The sequence below is a fragment of the Pteronotus mesoamericanus genome, unplaced genomic scaffold, assembly GCF_021234165.1.
Source record: "Pteronotus mesoamericanus isolate MK-2021 breed Mesoamerican mustached bat unplaced genomic scaffold, CSHL_Meso_final scaffold_31, whole genome shotgun sequence".
NCBI lineage: Eukaryota > Metazoa > Chordata > Mammalia > Chiroptera > Mormoopidae > Pteronotus > Pteronotus mesoamericanus.
Window position 1 is genome coordinate 14,711,924 of NW_026555312.1, and position 19,163 is coordinate 14,731,086.

The 19,163-nt window shown below is 43.1% G+C and overlaps 1 protein-coding gene across 3 annotated transcripts in view; it reads right to left on the minus strand.

Annotated features, from left to right (window-relative positions):
* JARID2 (jumonji and AT-rich interaction domain containing 2) overlaps positions 1-19,163 on the minus strand; it is a 245,285-nt gene that overhangs the window by 40,492 nt on the left and 185,630 nt on the right. For all 3 annotated transcript variants that reach the window (XM_054591874.1, XM_054591876.1, XM_054591875.1), the window contains one exon: positions 10,257-10,433. In XM_054591874.1, coding sequence (XP_054447849.1) covers positions 10,257-10,433 — 177 coding nt within the window. The remainder of the gene's footprint in view (positions 1-10,256; positions 10,434-19,163) is intronic.

The window sequence follows — 19,163 nt, forward strand, 5'->3', positions numbered from 1 at the left end:
TGTCCCCAATTAAAAGGAATAACTGAACACGTTTCTTTAAGGGAGAAGGAAAAAAGCATTTATCACAATAAACCATATTAGGAAATTGTCTTGTACCCAAATACAAAAAGCTCTTACATTAATGAACAGAGACAAATACATTGATTTGTATACACATACTCTGAAAGTTAAATGGCCTACAGACAAGTGTTTTTACACCATAGCAAGCAGTATCTTTAAATCCCAAGGATGCTATTTTGATTTAGGATCCCCTCATGCCTGAGAAGATAAGACTGGCTCCCAATAAGGGATGAAAATGAAATGAGCAGAAGTTACTTTAGAAACATGTCACTTCAATCCCACAATCATTTGAACAGTAGAAGCTACACTTTCCAAGGAGGAGCTCACATTTACAGCTCCAGGGAGTTTGCATAAAGCGGTGCTCCCCGTCGGAGCGCAGTTCACAGTTAGATGGCACAGGGGTCCCTGGGGGAGGCCCATGAGGCAGTCTATGAAACACTGGGCACAGGATCTATAAAGCCCCCGCTATGGACACAGCCTGTTGGAGGAACACGGAGAGCTTGGTTTTGATTTCTCATTCCCAGATCACCAAACACACCTGTGCCCTAATTCCCTGAACTACAAACCAGGGGCTTCCCCTGATCTGCTGTCTAAGAATCACTGAAGTATTTAAAATAAAGCATATAAAGCGCTTTGTGTTCCTCAGAGAAAGGAGTTATGCAGATACAGGAAGGCTGATACTTTTAAAAGCTCTTGCTGCAATGGCGGAGACAAGACCCACTTTTGAAAACAGTAACTCCCTTCAAACAGAGCTGACAAGACCAGCACACGCATTTCTGCTGGCCTCCGTGACTGTCCACATCCAGGCCCCCCAAGTCTTGCTAATTATTGGTGCTAATGAAGGCACCTTGTCTGAACACCAGGAGATAATCCTGATTTTTTTTTTATTGGGTGAGTGGGGAACAGGAGTCTTGCTTGGCATCTGACGAAAGTTGTACGATACCCTGAGATGACCTGGTGTCTGACCTGAGCTAAGAGGGCTCTGAAGCCTTCACCTCCTTGGAAGAGAAATATGGGCAAGAGCCATTCCTGAAAGCTGGGCTGAGACATGTCTGCTAGTAGAGACACAAAGAACAGGAAGAAAAGAAAGAACGCAAGGCTGGAGGACAGGACTAACCCCGAAATTACAAAAAAATAAGCCCTGGTCCCAGGCCCACCCCCAAAACAAATTGAACGGACAAAAAGAGAATCATTGTAAAGAAGAATGTGTTATGGAAAGGAAAAGAGAAGCCCGCCAAGTTTCTGATCTCAAGCCAGATATTTAAATGTAAGCTTCATGTCATTACAAGGCGTCCTGACTTGGGGAAGACAGACTCCATCAATTGGCTGGCATTAAATCCTTGTTACTGTACAAAAGCTGCACTTGCTCCCTGGAGCCAGTTCAACTTTGAGTCACTATTGTCTGAAAACAATGGAATGTCTACCAACCTGTGCCAGCAGTTCCACAGGATTTTAGTGTAGCCTGTGTGAGTGCTGTAACCCACGTCGCCCTGAGAGAAGACAGCTCCGCTAAAGCAGCTACAGCATTCACGTGCGGAACCAGGGAAAGCAGCGAGGGCAAGGTCAGGGCAGCAGCAGCCCCTTATGACCTCGCGGCACAGCTCGTCCACTCTGGACACCAACCTCAGGCCGAAATGCAAGAGACACCATCCACAGCAACTGCACACCTCCGACTCCAGTGTCACAAGCCTGTTTTACTGGTGTACGTGGCATTTGTGAAAACCCTCTGAAATTTCTACACAGGGAAATCCTAGCTCTTTGGTTATACATACAACAGGAAAGAAATCTATTAAAAAGGATTTTTAAAGCAAACTGAATTTTCTTTTCTATGTACAAACTTAAATCATTTAAATCTTACGATTTTTATAAATTATTTACTTATTTTCTTTTATTGATTCTATAGAGAAGTAAAAGGGAGGGAAAAAGAGGAGGAGAGAAACATCAAAGGGACAGACACAACAACTGGTTGCCTCTTGCACGTTCCCTGATTAGGTACCAAAGCCACAACCCAGGCATGTGCCCTGAGGAGGAATTGAACTGGCGAACTTTCAGTTTGTAGGACAATGCCCAACCAACTGAGCCACACCAGCCAGGGCACTTTTATTGTTGTTGTTGTTTTAGTCAAAATTTGGTTGCCACTAACGCCAGGTCAAAAATTGTGAATATGTTACATGCAAGGATGTAAAAATAAGTTTCAGAGCTGGATAGATTTGCCATTTAAACATGTTTCTTTCTTACATATGTTCCTAATAACTTCTGATACTAAATTTTAAAAGGGTATATGACCTTTATGAGAATACAAAGGTCGGGGCAACAGAGAGACCATACATCAAGATGAATGGTTTTTATCATTGAAAAATGGTTTCTTGGCCGACTTGGCTGCCAAAGCACCTGAGGAGAGGACGAGACTGATAGCTGGTGTCTGGCCCCACAGCTGGCACCCACATCAGTTGGCTCTAAGGCATTTGCAGCCTTCAAAGAGCCAGGGGGAGAAACACCTGGGGAAACAGCCTTTGGGGACGGCAAGCTATGGGCAAAGGGATCTCATGGTTTGTCACTCAAGAAAAAAGACAAAGAGCACAGAGCTATGGGTTATACTGAGAAGGGTGCACACATTCACTCCTGAAGGACAAGTGAATAAAACGTTTTGCAGTTTGGGGCTTCATAAAACCTTGCATCCAAGGGCATGAACTCTAAAAGGCCGACCACACCTGAAGTAAATCATCGTGGCCCACCTCTGGATTTGAACAAGGACTCTAACTATTCACAGCACACTGGGAGAGAGACACCTTGAGAATGCGTTAAATTGGAAGGCACCCCATATATACAGAGTCAATTAGACAAGAGGAATTGGTCATTCTCAGAATAAAAGTATCCTCCAGAAAAACTAAATACAGAAATATTTGCACTGCCGTAAGGATTGTTTTCAAGGTTCTCCAAATAATTATCATGGGCCTGCTATTCTATCATATACACCTCTTCCCCCCCTCCAGACAGGAAACAAATGACTTTCAAAACTTCTACATGCACATTTTATAGTTTCTGGATATAGCAGAGCTTCCCAAGTGACTAAAGATCCCCCTTAAAACAGGCCAGATGAATTGAGATGAAAATATTAACTACTGAGCAGTTTGGTGAACAACTCTGCGATTCAGTTTACAATGTGCATGACATAAACATATCCCAGCCAACTATGGACAACAAAATTGATTAAAGGTTCTAGGAATCTAACACATGATATTAATTACTTCACAACCGCAGGGTATTACAGATCTTTGAAAGAGAGAGTCATGGGCGTGAAACCAGTACCAGGATAGCGGCCAGTCCCCAATCTCCAGGAACTCACCAAGTGCCAGGCACTGTGCATCTGTCACTCATTTAGCTCTAACAGATTCTTGTTTATCTTTAATAAGCTATAATGCACATAATCATGTAATTCACCCATTTTAAGTGTACCACCTGATGGATTTCTGCATATGCACATAACTGTCCAACCATTACCATACTGTAAACTTAAAACATTTTCCTCACCTCAAAATGTAATGCCAGGGCCATTAATGGTCACTTCCCATTCTCCCTGATCCTCAACTCTAATCCTAACAGAAAAAGCTGGTGTTCTCAGCATTTTACAAACAGGGAAGCTGAGGTGTAAAGAAGTTAAATAACTGGCCCAATGACACCTGGCCAGGAGCTTCTCTTCCACCATGAGGGGTGCATCGCCTAGTTGATCACTGGACCAGCATCTCAGCCCAGGAGATGCTCCAACATTCCCAGAGAAGAGATGTCCACACACCGAATCCTGAGGGGCACTGGCTGACTTGTGTGCGCGCCGAAGAGCTTGCATTGACCAGTGGAACAAATGCTTAAGGAAAATGAGAAGAAATGTGGACAGAATGATTATACTGATGGACAGGTGTTATGAGGGGCCTCTTACCACACTGAAACAGCTTGTTCTGGTGAGGACACTAGTGTCACACACTCACAGTGGGAACCATCATCTCTCAGCCCTCACTGTGTGCCAGACTTTTGAACATACTAACCTTCCAGCATTCTTTTATCAATTGTAAGGTTGTTCTAGGCTTCCAGACCTGTTCAATCACATGAGGTGTTAATGATAATAGCCAACAAGGCACTTTCAACTAGCCATGAACTGTTCTAACATATATGAACTCATTTAGCTCTCACAAAAACCTACAGGAAAGGCCTGCATTATCTCTTCTTTAAAAGTAAGAAAATGAAAACACAGAAAGCTCACCCAAGGCTGCAGCTGTAACAGGAAGACAAGGGCCAATCGGGCTCTGAACCACTATGCCAAGCGGCCCCACGTGGGGAAGTGGAGGACAGTCGGGGACCAAATACTTTATAACCTCTCTTTAAAAAGCAAACTCCTAGCCCATATTCCATCTTTTTAAAATATTCACTTGCCTCAAAAAGGGGGAAAAAATGGAGCTGCCAGATATTAAAGAAAGCCAAGAGGATATTCCATGAAAATGTCAACTGAAGAAAAAAAAGCACTTGTCCGCTAGAGACGGCAAGCATCTCCCCACTGCACACGGCTTTGGTGGGTCCCAGTCCTGTCCGCACACCCACGCCTCCACCACCTGCACCAAGAAGGCCCAGAACGCACTCTGAAGGCCACCACAGAGCAGAAATGTGGTAAACTCAGTGCAAATGATTGCTTTTTGGCCCTTACACAACATGCCCCTGGTGTGAATCCAAAAGCAATTAAATCATTCCAGCTGGGAGTCCAATGACATGTTGTTTAAAAAGTCTTCTGAGAAATGTCCCTGTTCAGAATGAGATGAGCACACAAAGGAACAATGGTCTCTGCTATTCCTTCCATTTTTCATAAGTGCAGAAAAGCATTTGAAGACTATACAATATATGGCTAATATGAGCAATGAACTTTCACCGAGATCTCCTCTGCAAAGGATGAAGAACACCTCATCACACTGACAACACCGAGGAAAAAGCACAGCCAAATTCATTCCAAACGAATGTATTAATTCCTCTGGTCTACCTCACTTATCCTACTGGAAAAAAAAAAGAAAGAAAAAAGAACCAATTATAAGAACTTCTCAAAAACTAAGCCATTTCAAATAACAACTTCTAACATAAATACCCACAGAGCAGCGTTTTGATTGTGTTGTTTTGTTTCCAAATAGTGATTACCTCCCCTTAAGGGCTTTATTGTTAGGATCATTTGAGATTCTGTATCTGTACGAGTATTTCAGAAACACTAAATAGCTATTGAAATAGAAGTTGCTGGAGGCATTACTATTGCAACTCTTAAGTGTTAACCAAAGGTTAAAAGCCCATGTGACGCTGTCCATGTCATTTCAGATTATTTTAATAAACAAATCCATTTCCATTAGGATGCTCAGTGGATTATAAATGAGAACATTAGAATCCTGTGTAATGTCTGTGAAATTCAGCGTCTGCCTGGGGACTCCAGAATCCTGGAGGAGACTGCTGGGGACAGGGCCCCTACCCCAAGGAGGGTGAGTGCTGTCACCGGCAGGCCGTTAGACCCGGCTGCAGCCCGGGGTCAGAGGGTGAGCTGGAGCGGTACCCCCTCCCGGCTCCTACTCTGACGGAACCCCAGCTGCTTCACTCAGCTTCCAGGTTTAAAGAGAAACAAGATAAAGTGAGACACCACTGGCAGTTTGGTTTCCAATTGCTTCAAATTTACACAGACTAGTTAAAACGGTTCTCCTAGATATGTAGCCCAATCAGGGTTTCTGCCCAAAGCTGCCCCAGTAATGGTGTTAAGTTTTCCATATTTTGTCTCCTGTGCATTTCTTACCCCACATTTCAGGGAGGGTGATCCGCCTGGGGAGGATACAGATGTTGCTAAATTTCCTGGCACAACTCAACATCCCCTGCATGCAAAGTAGGGAAAAGCACCAAGGGGAAACACTGTCACAGAGAAGAGTAAAAAAAATAGCTTGTTCTCCACTTTCTTGTGTGAAAAAAAGTCAACAGTTCTGAGGACCTGCTTGACCACACAATTATTATGCCCTCTTCCAGGTCATTCTCGTTAGAAAATCTACGTTAACCCTCGCACATTCTTCACCTCAGTCAGAAATCAAAAGGAAATGGAGATAATCTGTCTCGAGGTTGTACTTTTTGAAAAGTGAGGCGCGGCAGGGAAAGGAAGAGCCCTCATCTCATTCACAAACTGTCTGACCTTTCCTTTCCCAGCAGGCAGAAAAGGTATTTTAATCTCAAGAACGGAGCTGATGCTCCTCAGATGCCCTCTAAAATCAGAGAATAGTAGCTGAGGCACAAGACACAGGACAAGAGCATCACGGGTCTCCTGATGTGGAGATGTCACACACAGGGCCCTGCATTCAGGGGAGTGGTTAGTCCACATGCTCACCTGGATGGCCCGGGTGACCTCTGGCACCAGCCCATTGCTCATCTAGAAGCAATTAGGCACGAGCATCTTGAAAATCTAATCAAGCCTGGAGTTCGGCAGGTGCTCTCAGAAACTGAGAAAAGGTTCAGTTTTCTGAATCTGAATAAAGCCTCTTCTGAACCCCAAAACAGAACAAAGTTGGTTAGGGCAGGTCCTGGGTAAGCATGAGGTCTAATCTTATATACATGATCACCTACTATCTATCTACTTTCTTTAAAGGTAAAACCACTGACCCTTGCCAGGTGACTCAGATGGTTGGAGCACCATCCTGTGCACAAAAAGGTTATGAGTTCAATTTACGGTCATAGCACATACCTAGGTTGTGAGTTCTATGCCCAGTCAGGGCACATATGGGAGGCAACCAACTGATGTTTCTCTCTCTCATCAATATGTCTGTATCTTTCTCTCCACTTCACCCTCTCTCTCTAAAAATCAATAAACATATCCTCAAGTGAGTCTTAAAAAAAAAAAAAAAAAAAGATAAAACCTCTGGTCCAACACTAGGTCAACAGACCAGGTAAACACCTTCTGGACTCCTATCAAGAACTTTCTATCACAAGTGAACCCTCTATAGGAGTATCTATTTCATTCTATTGTCATATATCACATTTAAACATCCTTTTTATAGCTGATGGGTACCCACTGCAAGGAATTTCAAGGGGTCCTGCCCTACATTTATAAAGAAATAGGTCTTGGCAAAAGCAAAGCAGGAAAGACAACTTCTAGCTGCCATGGGGACTGCTGCCAATGTTTGTTCTGTATTTACGAAAATGACAGTGGTCAAAGCAGAGAGCCTCCGTGAGAACTCAGCTAATCCCTTTACCCTCATCCCACCCTCGTCGAAACTCCCTGAAACCGGCTTCCGTTAAACACTCACTGCCTGTTCATACCACCACCCTGCAACTCATGCAAAATCAGAATTAAAGATAAATAATATCCACGCACACAAAAGATGGTATTTTCTGACACTGAGAGTTGAATCTATGAGAAAATTATTGAGTCAACCAGTAAGCTCAAATAAGCTATAAAAAGAAGGGAGCTGAGTACCTAACCACAGCAGTCCGAGCACATGTGGGGTTAAATGCCTCCAGTTAACATGACGGGTGGATTCGCCTACCAACCACAAACCCATTCTGATACAGTACTGATGAACTAACCATATGACTAACAGATATGACTCTAACTTCATGTTTCATTCATTTTTACTCTTGGTTCATATTAAACCAAAAGTAAAGCTACAAGATTAAATGCCTTCTCAAGATTTTACTTTTATTTATTTTTAGAAAGAGGGGAAAGGAGGGAGAAAGAGAGTGAGAGAACATCAATGTGCAGTTACATCTCAAGCGCCTCCTACAGGGAACCTGACTCTCAACCCAGGCGTGTGCCCTGACTGGGAATTGCACCAGCGACGCCTTGTTTCACAGGCTGGCACTCAGTCCACTGAGCCACACCAGCCAGGGCTCAAGATTTTTATTTTTTTATTTTTTTAAATCCCTACTAGGCTCCCTCCTTGCTTCATTCTATCTCAGGAATCTCATCCATTCTGACTGCTTCAACTAGCAGCTCTGTAATAATAAATTCCTAGTCTAGTCTCAGTACCTCTCCCGCCTTTCACCACCATCACCACAAGTTCAACAAATCATAAAGTTCTGAACGACCCCCAAATGACCTCCCTTCCCAGTACCTTCAACCTTCAACCTTGCCTCTCCAGGCAGTTGTGAAAAGCTCATCATTTTTGCTTCAAAATGCCTTTCACATTCATCTGAACTGCTGTATGTTCTTAAGTCCAGCCTCTCATCTGCTCTTTCCTGGCTGGAATCTTTGGACTCTCGTTTCATTTCATCTCTCCTTTCATTTCAGACTAAACCCTGTCGCTGGAGGAATCATTCTGAACTTGATCTATTTCATCTTACTGCCACATCTAAAATCATTAACAACTCCTTATTCTCTACATTTGAATTCTTCCTCCTGTCCAACTGGGCATATGATCTCAATGCTCCCTGTGGATCCCAGTGGCGCCGAAGTACACCCCCTAGGCCAGGGTCAATGTGCCAGCATTCCGCAACTACGCAATATTCCACATTCCACTGTTTATGTGGAATTTCACAGGTCATCTCTACATCTGTACCTGTATTCCAACTCATATGTGCAGCTCTTTCAACTATCAAGATTACCTGATGACCACAGCTACAGATAAAAAAAACTTTTTCCTGAAAGGTGAAAAATAAGTGACTATTGCACATTATGCTCTGGAATTATTAATCCCGTTGCCCCGACTAAACTACAAGATCTTTAAAGGGGGGGTCCACAACTTTACCATGTTTATAGGCCACCTAAAAACTGCTAGAAGCAAGAGGTGGGAAAGATGAACAATCATTAAATTGACAAAGTAGGAAAGTCCAACAGAAATGAGAGGCAGACAGATTCCCATGATGTCGAAGCTATGCTTGTCCCAAACCTCCATTTCCCACTGAGTCTAGAAAGACACAAAGTACTCAGTGCACAGCCGTGGTGGGGGCTGGTTTGGGGGTCGGGGGATGGAGCAGAGAGACTTTCCTTTGCCCCTCTTACTATCGACAGCACTAACTTTCTGCCAGTTGCACACAGAGGCTCCCTACCTCCCAGGGTCTCTGAGCCCTACACAAACTCTGACCTCTGAGGTCTAGCAGAGTTCCTGGCAGGAGTTTAAGAGAAAACAGCCATAATAGCTCCCTACCCCATTGTCACTGCTGCACCCTCTCTCCTTTTCTTACCTTCTCTCCCCTACCTGATGCTAATTCAATTAGTTCCATGTCCTTTCAACGCCACCCCTGCCATATTTCTTTATCTACCATCTCATTTTTGTGCTGATATCCCTGTTATTTATAGTGCCATGACCAACTTTGATCAGGTAATCGCCCACAATTTCAGCCTTCCAATGTGCTTCCTTTTCTTCAAATCATTTCCCTCTATTTAATCCTCATAATCAGTGCCAGTTTAATCTTTTCAGAACACATCTCCAATTAAGTCACTTTCCTGTTGAAAAACCACTGGGTTCTTTCTACTTAAGCCAACTTAAATGGTTTGCTCTCTCTGACATCCAATCCTTTATCCTATTCCTCCTCCTACACTGTACATAGATAGCACTCCAGAAAAAAGTCTAGTTCGTAATATACTTGCATTTACCTGATTTCATATCTTGAATAAGGGTTTCCTTTCTACACTAGCTCCACCTGCTGAAATCATAATAACTTGATCATAAATCTTTCTTCATGAAATCTTTCTAGCCACCACCAATTTGATGGCACCTCTTCTGATTCCTAGTAACTAAAGCTCTTAAGTAATTTATCATCATCTCCACAACATAACAGTATCCATACTCATCTTGACAATCTATTGATCTAGAATAGACTTGACTATGCTGTTATATTATAACCTCCTTGCCTTTAAAGTGTCTTGCACTTAGAGAAGTATCCAGAACTGGTTTTACTACTAACAAGCTATCAGCCTTCACCTTCATCTTCTCGACAAATGATCTGTCCAGCTCTCTCACCCAAAGCTTTGGATTTTATCTTTTTTTTTCTTTTAAAATTAAAAACCAACAGTCCTGGCTGGTGTGGCTCAGTGGATTAAGTGCTGGCCTGCGAAACAAAGGGCTGCAGGCCAGGTCCCCAGTAATAGGGGTGCAAAAGGCAACTACACATTGATGTTTCTCTCCCTCTTTCTCTTTCCCTTCCCCTCTCTCTAAAAATGAATAAATAAAATCTTTAAAAAAAAAAATCAACATTGAACCTACCATGCCCATTGTGAACGTGCTTGTGGGTTTTTCCTTTCCTGGGGGTTGACTGGCATGAAGATGAAGCATTGTTGGTGGCTGTTTTGACATCTTCTGTCTCATCATCTTCCTCCTCGACGTCCTCCTCGTCCTGAGAGCTTCCAAAATAGACCATGCTGTTGGGCAGCGCAGGAGAACCTGGGAGGTGTGAGAAAGAAGGCTCATGAACACAGGCCTGGACGCTCTCCCCTTACAGAAGCACTACAAATAGAGACATCGACTAAGTTATACACCTAAGTCCTTATGACTGAGCAGACAAAACAAAATGTTACTCTCTATTGCCATTTTTTATTTATTTTTCAAATATCCACAGGAAATACCTCCCACCTGCATCCCCCAGCAGGGACAGGATGCCATTCACTAAACATAAAAGCAAAAGTTTTAAATTTCATCTGAATAGTTCCAGGGGTGAGGGAATGACCACCAAAAATTGAATTGAGAAAGAAAACAGAACCAAAAAATAAATAAGTAAAATAAAAACATCTACCTATAGTGTTAAAGACAAGAGACCATTCTGTGTTATAGCCAGCAACAGCTTCAATTTTCTTTCCCATAAAATATTTTGGGGAGAGCTACTGCCAAGTAGCAGAAGAAGTAATAAATATTTGAAATTCATATCTTCTCTTGCCCACTTTACTGTGAACGAGCTAACACTCCAGACACACCAATAAAGATATAAGTAACCAATCTGATCTCCTTCCCAAATGGGGATCTCACATTGCAAAAGCAATGGTCAAAACCATTCCCATCCAAATTCAGAATGGCATGCTCCAACAAGAAGATGGGAATGAATGAGCAGCAGCAGGAAGCTGAAGTGGCAAACCAAGCACCCATCTTGCAGAAATGCAACAGAACAAATACCTCCAAGTCCCCTTCCCTTTTGTCGCAGTCATGACCTAACAATATTCAAAACCACCAAAAGTAATGTGGGTCTCACCACTGGGTGGAAATGAAACTCCAAAGAGATGTATGTTGCAAAAAGTAATCGATTTATTGATCGATCGATCAATCAATCCATCAATCCTCGGTGGATGACAGAATTTGATACAGTCTGACAGAAGCCATTTCCAACATTGGGGGGACTGGTTCCCCCTGCCCTTTGATCACTTCCAATTGGAGGCAGGTTTCAACAGAAAAGTCATTAAAACGGACAGAGGCTTTGGAGGAAGTCATTTAATCAGAGAAAAAAGTAAAGAAAAAGGAAATAGCTAGTCATATTTCCACGGGAACATGTTCCTTACTCTTGTTCTCAGTGGTTTTACAATCACCACCAGACTGGCTGTGACTAGGAAAAAGGAGTCATCGCTCACCCCAGCTCCCACGCATGGGTAACACACCGTGCTGCTGGGGCCCTGTCTCCTGAATCTAACTGCATAAGCACTTTAAAAAAACAGGAGGAACTTTTTTTATTTCACTCAGAAGGAGTTCTGTGTGGAAAAAAAAATTAACCATAGGCTACACTCACCCTAGCATGCAACGTGGCGTGAGCAACACATGCTACACGCTACCAGACAGACACCGGGGGAACTTCAACACCTGCAAGTTAGGAAATCTGCAGTTCAATTTCCCTCTTCAGTAAAATGAGAGGGGATAAGTTAAATCATCTCTTCAAATTCCTTCGAGATCAAAATATCGATGTCTAGTGGGTGAAATCAGAAAGCTGGGTCAGTATCAAAAAGAGCAGGCTCTTGTGCAGACCCTGCTATAACTTGCGCAGTGGACTCTGCCATCTGTTGGAGGGAAGCAGGGTTAAGGCGTTCTTTCAGGGAGTGAGAATTCGTCACTCCTCCCTCTTCAGCCTTCCTCTTTTTCCCCTCAGCAGAAAATGCAATCAACTCTGAGACTAAGGCCATTTGGGAGTAATGTGAAAACGGGGAAAAGTAAGACTCATAAAAATAATCTGTTCCAAGAGAACAAGGATCAGGTAAAATCAACATGGAGTGCATGAAAAAGAAACAGGGAAGTAATTTCCACATACAGAATCTGTTGAGGATATTTTAAAATCTCAAATGTTGAGTAAGCAGCATGAAGCAATAATGATATTCCTTACACTCAAGATTTGGAGAGGATGGAGAGAACATTACGTTTATGCCCCCAAGAACTAAAATGGAAAAATGTCTAGAAGCTCAATTCAGCATCCAAGTTTGGTTAATATCCTAAAGAAAGTGTACATGGTGATTTCTTTAACAAAAGCAGAAAACAATCAGTCTTACAAATGGATATTTTTTCTTAAAAGCTTCGCAGTTCATATAAATAAACTTAAGTAAGTGGCTAGGTATTCTAAAAGAAGGGCAGAGGCTAATATAAGAGAAATGTAAAATAGGAGATAGGCCCTCACTGGTTAGGTCAGCTGGTTAGAGAATCGTCCAGATACACCAAAGTTTCAGGTCTGATCCTCTATCAGGGCACATACAAAGAACACCCAATGAATGCATAAATAAGCGGAACAACAAATTGATGTCTGTCTGTCCATCCCTGCCCCCCGCCCCCCGGCCATCTTCTGCCCCCCTCCACCCTCCTGTTTTCCTCTTTAAAAATCAATAATTTTTTTTAAAAATCAATAAAATAAAATATGAGACAAATGACCAATAAAGAATAGAAGGGGTTCTGAAGGATTCGTTCTTCAGCCTAAACTTAGAAGAATACAAAGTCCTTCTGATGGAACTGGCTCTCTAGTCAAAAAGGACACAATTTTTTTTCTAAGTATGGGGGCACAGGTGACAAAAGCATACTGCCTTCCACTAAAAGGTGATTTGGGTTCTACTTAGGTGATTGACATGTTAGTCTGGACCTAAAGGTAAAGCACCAACAAAAAAAGAAACAGAAATGAGAGATGCTTAAATGAGATGGGGAATGGAGAGGCTAGTGTGATAAAGGGAAGGAAAACTCGGGGTAAGTGGAAGAGGAAGATCACTGCTCAGTAATCATGAATTTCAGGTGGGGGGGCTGAGTTACCTATCAACAGCCCTTAGTTCAAATACCAGGCTGGCACCCATTCTTCCATCTGGCAGGTGCCACTCATGGGGAACAACACTCTCCCTGAATATGGTTTCACTCTCCTTTCAGGTATCGTTCAAGGAGGCAATGCCCATCCATAATCTCTCTATCAGGAGTGACCTCATGAACTATTAGCTTCTCCCCAGGAGAACAAGCCAGAATTTGAATGAGCCCCCTCATACCTGTAGTCAAACTGAAGCAAATAGATCCTACAGATTCCAAAGCTCTGTCACCATGTAGCCACTGTAAACCCCTTTAAGGCCCCAGTAGCATGTATGTCTGTAAAGTAACCGAGAGGCTGAGCTAGCAGGCCGGGCCAGGAAAAACCACAGCACTGCAAAAGCAGCTTCTTTCTTCTCATTGAGACTGAACCTGTAAGATCATCTCTTATTTCATAATCAAGGTGACAGAGAAACATTGACTGTTATATTCTAATACCTAGAAAATCACTATATAACAATCTCAAATATATAAAAGAAAACAAAAGGCATCTGAGAAGCCAAACCTAGTTACAACATTCATATGGAATGTATTTATTTCTTCCTAGCTTAGATAAAAGCTCGATCATCTAGGTTATAAAGAGAAATCTGCTAGACACACATAAACACAAAGGAAAGGATATTTTAAGACCCTAACAGCACAGCCTGGACTATTTATCACTGGTGAAAATTATCCCACATTCCTCATTACAGAATGGGTGAATGGGTATATTACATAATAACACTGATGCTAAGTCAACAGAAATTTAAATTAGTATTTAGTATCTGAAAATAGAAGTGTGTGTGTTTGTCAATAAAAATAGTTTGCAACTAACAGATGCTGGCACATAAGAGGTAAACTTCATCTCTAAAAATTTGTTAGGGAAAGGTTTGCCTCACCTGACATCTTTCCTCCAAATGTCAGGTCAGGCAAACATTTAAAAAGCTCATGGGGGTCCAGCATTCCAGAAAAGGCGAATGCAGTTACAGGGATAACAGTAGCTGGTCTAAGAGAGCTGGAGGAGAGGTGATTACAAATTGAAAATGCTTCCTTAAAACAAAGACCTTCCCTTTCCACAGCAGGGCTTACCTACCACCTGCTGCAAAACACCAGCTAAGATGTAAAAACAAGGGGGTCTCAGAAAGGGCTCAGCGGGTCTCAACTGGAGCCTCACCCTGTTGCTCTCAGGGTAGACTCTGCCTGCTGAGGATGAGACAAGGTACAAGCCCCATTCATGACAGCAAGAAAGGCTGACGACAAGGACCACATGACTTGTCTCCTTTACAAACTGTAGTTTCAGAGAAGTCATTAACAAAAGGCATCTTACCAGGTATAAGGATTGCGTGGGTTGGGGGGAGGGGTACATCCAATAAATTATAAAAGTGTATCTAATATACGTAGTTTTCTATTAAAGTTACAGGCAGATTTTTCCCTCCTCATTATTCAAGTGCATTAGAAAATGTGGGAAAAAATCCGAACTTGGATCTGATAAGTGGAATCGGGAATAGAGAACGCATCTGCGCTTTGCCAAAGCCGTATTTCATTACTTTTCAGAATTAGCTGGCAATGTCTCCACAATATTTACTGAAGTGAAAACCAAATGTTTTCATCTGGACAAAAATCAAACTGTGGTATGTTACAACCACAACAGGAATCATCTTAATCCAAAAGCTTGCTTTCTCTAATTTGGGCTGTGGTTTCTATAAAATTGGTTTCTTCTCCATGAGTCATGTGCACATACAACCAACCCTCCTTCCCATTATCTTCCCTCCCCCAACCAGTTCTTCATCTCAACAAGCTAAACATAGCTAGGCTCTATTTTGGAAAGGCCCTAAAGGGATTCCCTGCACACTGTCATTTAGATGGGGAGTCAAATTCTGTAGCTTGACCTAATAAACTCTGGGCTGGCCAACCGAGTTGGCATTTTCATGATTGATCTTTAGGACCCACCAACAGAATGAGCAGCACTCGGCCCCTGCCATCATACTAAACTAAAAAATAAGACTTCAGCGTGAACTGGGAGGGACTGTGTAGGGGGAGAAAAGCATAGTTATTTTACTGATTTCCTAAGTCAGAGGACAGGAAAGCTCCACCCATTGAAACTAGACAGTCACAGAAAAAAGTAGTTGCAACAACTGCCTGAGTTCATTAATCCAACTCTGTAGGTACCGGGCACGCTCTAGGCACCAGGGACCCAAACAGACCAGACATCTCCACTCACCCTGAACACTCGTGCAAATGCAGTGACACGACAGCTGGCGCACAGAGAATGGCAACCTCTCCCTCTCTTCCTGGTTGGCCTTTACTATTTACAAGGGAGGAAGGATTTACCACAGGATTCCCCAAACTTCACTCGCCTCCATATACCCCAAGATTATTTGCCATATCCAGATAATCATGGACTTCTATTTTTAATGCAATTCCCACTCATGACTTAATTCTCCATTGTAACAGAAAATTAGTATCACTTGCCTTAAAGAAAAGGTAATAATTAAAAATCACAACAAAAATTTTTAAATGTTCACCCAAAGTTATTTCTGGCACCACCGGGAGTACATGCAGCAGGGCTTAGGGGAACAACCCCCCAGGCCAAAGGCCAAACACAAAGGGAACCCCTATTCCTTACAGGAGAAGGAGCTGCCCATGTAGAGACCCATCCGGGGTTTGCAATTTCTTTTTCTGTGCATATGCCAAAAAGCAATGCAACCACTGAAAAGGACTCCACATGGATCCCAAAAATCTAGGACACAGTGTCAGCGCAGCAGTCAGGATTACTTGTCTCGTGGGACTCAGTTTACTTATCTGTATATTGAGCATACTGTGATGGCCCTAAAAGCTGGGAGGCAACATATGCAAAAGCATCGTAAGTGACTCACACTTACGTGAAATTATTAGGCCAATACATGGCTTCAGCGACAAAAACTCCTATCTCTAAATTCAGACTGTTACTTTATGTAGCTAAGAGGGGAAGCAATTTGTTTCCAATCTGCTTTCCTAAATGGGAAGTAAGCACACTGGTGGCAAGAACCTATGGAGGTATGGAAATGCACAAGGAATTCAAGAGTTACAATTTCTGGAACTTGGGAATAAGTGTGGGAGTAAAGAGATATAAGAGTTAGAAACCTTCAGCCATGAAAGCTTTAAGGAAGAACAAGGAATGAAGTACTAGCCTCCTCTCTTCAGTCACAACCCTTTGGCACTGGTCTAAGCCCAGGTGCTCCCAGCTGTGTCTATCTGACCCCACATTTAGGAAATTCCCCACATCTGGGCACTAGTTCTATCTCCAAGAGCCCTAACATGACAAACACAGCCATGAGAACGAACCACCTTCCCTCCCAACAATGTCGCCTTCCATGCTGACCTGGCTGGCAGCAATGAGACCAAGTATCTTTTCATTCCCCTTACAATCTTTTTCACATCATTGTCTATACACGTGGCTTAAAACATACACAAACAAATATCCATCCAACCAAATACAATGTAGTCTCTGGGTCTCCTTATTTCAAATGAATGCAGAAATCACACCATACAGCAGCCTTGAGGGGTTTAATCTATGTAACTCTTGCCCTTCAGGTTTAGAAATGGAACAAGATGTAAAATAACTTCATCAAGACCACAGAGCCATTCTCTGAACACCTATGGCTATGCTCTCTTCACTGTGCAGTGTCCACGAATCATTACAGGAACCCAAACACTGTGGGAAAGGTTGTCTGGCCTTTAGGACATGGATACCAATAACTCTAGTACTGTCAGAATAATGACACCTCAGCAGCCAGCAGAGGCTCAGCAAACAAAACAATACTATCCTCCCGACTCAAAGTTTTGTTTCCTTATCTACCTTCTACATGGATTTTCAGGAAGGACTGAAAAAACTACTAAGGGAATCTCTATAAAATAGGGAGAAGGCCAGAGATGGCTGTGAGCTGTGCTAGCAGCCACTGGCGGCGGGGACGGGGCGGGTGTCTGCCTTATCTTCGGGAAGAGCTCAGCCCGGTCAGAGGCCATCTGGCTGGGACTAAGGTCAATCATCTGAGCACAAGGTCTTGGAGCCTTAACAACTGATGATGGCCACAGAACAATTAAAAAGGATCCATCCTTCCCCTCCTCCACACTTAAGAATTCCATGGTTTCCTATTTCTTCACTAGCCTGATGAACTATCCTGGCAAATAAATCGCTTGCTCAGCAAAACTCAGCCAAGTAACAAAACTCTATTGAAAAGCCAAGCACGTGAGTAACATAAGGCTGGTTTGATTTGGAGACAAGAGGGTGGCCACTGAAACCCTCAAGGCGGTGAGCACACCATTTTGGAGCAAACTTTCACTGCTAATCTTCTCAAAAATTAAGATGCAACACCACTCAGAAGGATCCATCAAAAAAAGTTGTGTACCACTCTGACCCTGTGCCTTCCTCCCCTAAGAGTTCATATAATAGAAAGCATTCCCATTTTGCTCAAGGAAGCACATTATTAGCACCATAGTGTTCCTTGCAATTGGAGGATTACTTAATTGCTTTCTAGCAGGTTAATCCCCTTTCATTCTGTGACCTCTAAATCACCCCAGGCTTTTGCATGTGCCCTACTTAGAATTTATCGTCCTCAATACCCAAAACCAGTACTCTATCAAAATATGTGCTCCTTGCCAACAAAGCCATTCTTTAGAGAAAATGCTACTGTTCTATTACCTGCAGTCTATTCAGCTGGTCTTTTTAGATTGTTCCTCCTAGGTATCAAATCAAACTCTCCTCCTTTCCTCTATGTGTCTGCCAAAGCGTGCTGGGCAGTAGTGAGTGAGTGTTCTGGGATGGCTACCGCAGGTGCCGCCCGGGCCTGTTTCGCACTCATTAGCTTTGGTTTAACTCCACAGCAACTGTGTGCGACAGACACTGCCTACCCACCTTACAAATGGGGGAACTCTTGCCTGCATTCCTACAATAACCCCACTGGGATGGCCTTCCTGTAGCCTCAGCCCATCTTCCAATGAGCTGCCAGATCATCCTATTAAATAAAGGTTATATTGTATCACCTCTCAGCTGAAGAACCTCAGTGGCGCCCTCATATGTAGCCCAGGGCCCATTGAATCCGACCCACCCAACTTCCTGGTTTTACCTTGGGGCACTGCAAGCAACACACCCCGACATGAATCCATGCCTTGGTGGGGTTTCTGCAGAACTGCTTCCAAGCCCCACTCGCTTCCTACACAACTTGCTCAGTGTCACTCCTCTCTACAGCCCCCCAGACAGCACTGAGCACAGCGCCACGTGCTTCCTGCCGGCAAGGTACACACCTCCACCCTGGCATTTTCATGTTTATTATTATGGTTTCTCCCACCTACCACACTGATACTGCTTTCCTGTTTCCAATCTCTGTTTTCTAGGTGTCTAGCATATAAAAAAGATTCAATATGAGCTTGCTGAATTAATTAGCAACTGAATGACAGATGATCACTGAAGAGTCTCTAAGACTAGGGAACAAAAGGCAGGCAGTCCCCAAACAGAAAAAGCACTGCTTCGTAAAGGCTGAACTAGACTCCCCCCACCCCACCCCACCTCCCCTACCCCCCCCCGAAAACTTCCTCCATCCAGCGAGGCAGAACTGGAACACCCAAGGTCAGAAGAACAAACTGTGTGTAGGTGTGTGCATGTTTCAGGAATCCCCTTTGGGAATCCACCTAGTTTGCAGGGCCCCATAAAAAGAAAAATGTAAATAAAAGAATCATTTAACCTGCCACTGCTCTACTGTATTAAGCTTTTTAATCTGTTAATAAACATAGTCAGAACAAAGGGAAGATGACAGAACTCATTAAGAATAACAAGACTGGTGACAGAAAATAGAACGATGGTATGAATTTACATGGCACATACCCTCTTCTCCCACTTCTCCCCATGTATCAGTG